A 5,586-nucleotide genomic window follows, 5' to 3' on the forward strand; every position below is an offset into this window, starting at 1 on the left:
ATCAGGATTGGAGGAAGACTCATTAACAACCTGAGATATGCAGATGATACAACCTTGCTTGCTGAAAGTGAAGAGGACTTAAAATACTTCCTGATGAAGATCAAAGAGCACAGCTTTCAGTGTGGATTGCATCTCAATGTAAAGAAAACAAATATCCTCATCAGTGGACCAATAAACAACATTCATGTCAAAGGAGAAAAGATTGAAGTTGTCAAGGACTTCATTCTTCTTGAACCAACCATAAACATTCCTGGAAGCAACAGTCAAGAAATCAAACGACGTATTACATTATGCAAATCTGCTGCACAAGACCTTTTTAAAGTGTTGAAGAGCAAAGATGTCAGCTTGAGGACTAAGGTACACCTGACGCAAGCCATGGTATTTCCAATAACCTCATATGCAACTGAAAGCTGGACAGTGAATAAGGAAGACCGTAGAAGAATTGATGCATTTGAGTTACCGTGTTAGAGGAGAATATTGAAAGTGCCATGGGCTTCCCATAGAACAGATCTGTTGGAAGAAGTGCAGCCAGAGTGCTCCTTGGAGGCCAGGATGGCCATGCGTCGTCTCTCATACTTCAGATGTATTGTCAGGAGGGACCAGTCACTGGTTAAGGATATATCATAAATGGTAAGGTGGAGGGTCACAGAAAAAGAGAAATACCCCAGTGAGATGGATTGACAAAGTAGCAGCATCAATGGAGTGAAGTGTTGCAACAATTGTGAGGTTGGCCCAGGACCGGGCAGTGTTTGATTCTGTTGTGCATAGAGTCGCTATGAGTTGCTACTGACTTGACGGCACCTAAAAACAACTCTGTTTTAAACAACGTTCTCTTCTACATCAGACATACACCCATTCACCCAGTGCTGTCTTGTTGATTCCAACTCATAGTGACCCTTTGTTGTTGTTGGTAAGTGTCATCAAGTTGGTTCAGATTCACAGCAACCCTGTTAGGATTTCCAAGGAGCAGCAGGTAGGTTTGAACCACTTATTCTGTGGTTCACATTTCTAGTGCTGATCCTACAGCGCCACACCAGAAATGACCCGATTGTACCAAGTATATCTGTCCTGTAGGGTTTCCAGGGCTGTAAATCTTTATGGAAGCAGACTGCCACATCTTTTTCCTCAAAACAGCTGATGTGTTCAAACCTCCGACCCATCAGTTAGCAGCCCAATCCTTAACCCACTGTGCCACCATCAAGCACAATATCTGTTATATAGTAAATGTTCTGTCAGCAGTTAGTGAATGTTTGAGTGAGTGGGGGACTGACTGAATCATGGTTTGGTTCCTTTGGGGATACTGACTTTGCCCTGCTACACCTGGGATTGTATTTCCTCCAACTGTCTCCCTTCCAGAAGGTGGTATGGAGTCTCTCTCCCCCCATCCAACATTAGTCCAGGTGTTGATTGGGCCAGTGGCAACAAGAAATGTTCTTTTAGGTGGTATTAGACAGTGTTGGGTTCCATAGTTCTGTAAAGAACTATTCTTTAGGAAAGTTTGGAGTAAATTGGCTTTTAGAGTCAATATGGGATCTTAGGAAGCCTGGTAGTATAGCAGGTTACGTATGGCGCTGCTAACTGCAAGGTCAGCAGTTCAAATCCACCAGCAGATCTTTGGGAGAAAGATGAGGCTTTCTGTTTCTGTTAAAGACTTACAGCCTCAGAAACCCTATACAGGTCACTAGGAATCGGAACCCAATTCAACAGCACATAACCACCACCACCAGTATGATACTCATCTAAGAGTCCTAAATAGATTTTAGGGTAAGTCCCTGACAGCTGGGTATGTTTGAGAAGCTTATATGTTATCCAGACAGACAAATGTAGTGGCATCAGCTCTGCATGTTTCCTCACAACCAAGAATCATTTCTTGACTTTGCTGTTTTATTGAAATGCTGGGTTGACAATACAGTGTTTGGGGAAGATGCCTTCCTGATACCAGCTAAGACTTCCCTTACCCTTTTCTTTTCCAATTGCAGTTTCTAAGTGATCCATCACACTAGTATCAGGGTAAGTAGCATATTAAGCGGGTTTCTTTTTGTAACTTTTGACAGATGTACCATCCCCACATCAGCGAGCCTCTGCCAAGATGAAACCAATAGAGGAAGGAGTAGAAGACGATGATGAGGTCTTTGAACCGGAGTTTCCAAACGCATTTCAAGTGCATCGGTTACCTTGATCAGAGAGATGATTCCTGCTGCCAAGATGAAAAGGGTCTTGAAGAGATCCTGAAAACTACCAGCATTTTTTCATGGGTTTTAGGTTATTCTGCTTTAGTCCATCCAGACTGCTAGAGTGGGAGGGCAGGAGAGTGGGAAGGTCAAGGTGAGAAGGTCATTCTGCCTGGCCTTTCTATTGACCAGCTTCTTAAGTAATGATTTTACTGAGCCTTCTGCCTAAACGTAGCTCTATTTTGAGATCTATATTTTCACAATATTTTCTAGGTATATTATCATTTTTAACTTGAAAAATGTTAGTGCTCTTGATGTATATGTCTTCCACTTATTTTTTCAAGTTGTAATTCATTTTCCTCACAGTTTGTTGGCGGCTATAATGATGGTATTGTTCATTTGGTGGATTTACTGAACAGTGTAAATTTGACATTGAGGTTGAGGCAATATTAAAAATCAGGGAATCTTAGGCTTTCTTCAAATGATCTTTTTAATGGAATTTTAGAGAAAGAAGTGATTTGACTAATGTTTATTTTTCTTCCAGGCAGTGGCATTATTTTACTGTATCACTTTACGTATATGAGTATTCTGTAGATAGCTTGATAATGAACAAAGCCCACTGGTCTTTACTCACATTACCCTTATATTCTTCCATTTATAATCTGGTCTGAAACCTGAAGCTGCAGAGATAACAAATGGAAGCAATTCTAAGCTCAGTGTCAATCTTCAGCCAAACACAACTTGCTTGTGATTTTGAGCCATCTTGTCCCGCCCACACTGCTGTGGGAAACCTTTTACTTGGGCTGGAGAAGACGGGAGACTCAAGTGGCTGAAGCAGGTGTCACAAGGGTGGGGTGATGGACACCTGTGCTTCATTCTTGGGCTTGTATTCTGAAGTCTTCTTACCTGTGCCTCCAGAGGCATGGATGCCCCTCTCAACTGTGTGCCAGGTTCTGAATGCCAGGGCTCTGGTGTGAGCATGGCTCTGGGGAGCCAACCATTCACTGAGGCCATGCTCTGAGCTCCAGCCTGGATGGTCCCATGACAGGCTGGGTTCCAGATCTCACTTCTAACCAGAAGCATGTTGCAGGAAACAGTGGTTTTTGACTGTGACGAGCTGAGCACCATTTTGCTCACATTGTCCCTGTGGTTGGTCAGTGTGACCGTGGCACCTGGCTTGATTGAGTGACTCTATCACTCAGTTTATGGCAGCCCCTGGTTTGGATGCGCCATGTTATATTGTGCCCCATTCAAGTTTATTTTGTTTCATCCATTAGAAGTAACATTGATATTGTTTTGTTGTTGTTGTTAAGTGCGTTCAAGTCGGGTCCAACTCATAGTGACCCTGTATAGGGTTTCTGAGGAGCAACATTGATATGGTCCCCTGTTATATTCAATAGCTAATAAAATTACTTTCCGATGAGCCAAAAGAAACATCTTTTACCAAGAGATGATTTATTTTAGAGAAGGTACAGAAATAGGTTCATATAAGGTTACCCTGTTTTCCAAAATCCATTCATTCCAAGCCAGTTAGTTTTATAATTTAACTTGAGTTAAATCTACATGTGAGGCCACTCATCGAGAAAATTTACAGAAAATTGGGAATCCAGCTCCTGACATCGAATGTTGTGAAAAAGTGAAACAAACATAAATGACTTAGCCTTATTTCCAAGGAGTGCCTGCGGGTTAATGCGCTGGACCGCAAGGTCAGTTTGAACTGCAAGGTCGGCAGTTTAACTTAGCATCCACTCCTTGGAAACCCTATACAGGGTGACTATGAGTCAGAAATGACTCGAACACAGTTAATAACACCAATTAGGTTGCATGATCTCTTTGTGTACCCAGTCACAGGATTAACTACAATTTAACTGTGTGGATACAGTTTTTCTTTTACCATTGAAGTAAGACCATGTAGTTCATTTAGTTTGCAGATGCAGAAGACTAATTTGCCAAAACGTGCTATACAGTAATTAGGTATCGCATCCCTACTGATTAGACAGGAATTTTAGATTCTGCTGAGACCAGGCATAGTAATGTTCTGTGGATCCACAGAGCCTTGAAGTTCTCTTACTTTGTCCCCTCTTCAGGGTCCCTTCACTTTATCAATCCCACACAACAGAGAAGTCCATCTGTAATAACCAACTTGGATATGTTTAAGGTTCTTTCCTGTAATGCTAGGTAGGAACAAACCTGTCTTAAAAGCATACTGCTAAAATTGTTGTTGTTGTTGTTAAGTGCCATCGAGTCGGGTCCGACCCATAGCGACCCTGTACAGGGTTTCCGAGGGTGTAAATCTTTACGGGAGTAGAAAGCCTCATCTTTCTCCCGCAGAGCGACTGGTAGTTTCGAACCGCTGACCTTAAGGTTCGCAGCCCGATTCGTAACCACTACGCTACCAGAGCTCCTTTTAAGTGATATAAAATCACTCACTGTTTATTAAAACACGTTTGTGGATCAGTGAAGATTGTATTCTCTAGATTAGGAATCTTAAACGAGCCATTTTGCCTGAAGGGGAAACATGAAACTATTTTTAAATGCACATACACCTCTAAGAGCGACAAGGAGACTAGGAGCAAAGGAGCCACAAGCCATTGAATAGCCCTCCCACATAGACCTGATAGCAAAAGAGCAGATAAGGAACCAAGAGTTTTAAGTGTCAGATCTCCTAGGGATGACTTAAAATTCACTCGTACAAATGAACAAGTATATCTTTGTGTAACACATAAGCACATAGATTAAAAAAAAAATGTTTGCTCAAATAAGACTCTTCCTGTGTCTTTTTTCTTTTTCTTCCTGTGTTTTTGTGCATCCACTTAGCTGTTTGATCAGGATTCAGAAAAGTGTCTGCAAAAACATTTCTTTTGTGACCCAAATCCCCAAATCCACATCAAGTCAGTTGTGGAAATCTGGAGTGGAACATTTTTAATGGAACATTTTTAATGAAACATTTTTTTTTGCTTGTATTAACTTGAAAGCACTCATAAATATTTATATTTATCAAAATAATAGCATACTAAATAGATTCTCAACAATATTTCTCTTACATTAGTAATATGCTCTACAATGATTTTTTTTTTTTTTTCTTTCTTTTGCCGATTTCTCCTTAGCCCTTACTTTGATCATTGGATACCTGTGTGGTTTGCTGTCAGCTGTCTGGGCACTAAGGAGATGTATCTTTCTGTCTCATTCTCTTACAAGTCTGAACCTTTTTTGATCTTGTGACTAGGAGCTGCTGACTCCTGTCTCCCAGGCTTCATCATGGACCCCCAAACAGAGTCACTTGGATGCTGGAAAAACCTGTGGGGAAAGCTGAGTACTTCGCCTTGTGTCCCTAGTGTGGTCAGGTAGGGACTTCACCCTCAGCTGAAGATTCGTGTTGATGTGTAGTGGAAACACGTCGGTCCCATTCTCACTG

General features: G+C 41.6%; 1 protein-coding gene across 2 annotated transcripts in view; it reads left to right on the plus strand.

The window, feature by feature from the left end:
- The window catches only part of BVES (blood vessel epicardial substance), a 79,377-nt gene extending 76,944 nt beyond the window's left edge, over positions 1 to 2,433 (plus strand). Inside the window, exon 8 of one of the 2 annotated variants that reach the window (XM_006839968.1) lies at positions 2,055 to 2,433. In XM_006839968.1, coding sequence (XP_006840031.1) covers positions 2,055 to 2,179 — 125 coding nt within the window. In that variant the 3' untranslated portion in view covers positions 2,180 to 2,433. The remainder of the gene's footprint in view (positions 1 to 2,054) is intronic. The other variant, XM_006839969.1, reaches the window with a different exon arrangement.
- The last annotated feature ends 3,153 nt before the right edge of the window (positions 2,434 to 5,586 follow it).

Source organism: Chrysochloris asiatica, unplaced genomic scaffold (assembly GCF_000296735.1).
Source record: "Chrysochloris asiatica unplaced genomic scaffold, ChrAsi1.0 scaffold00027, whole genome shotgun sequence".
NCBI classification, from domain to species: Eukaryota; Metazoa; Chordata; class Mammalia; order Afrosoricida; family Chrysochloridae; genus Chrysochloris; species Chrysochloris asiatica.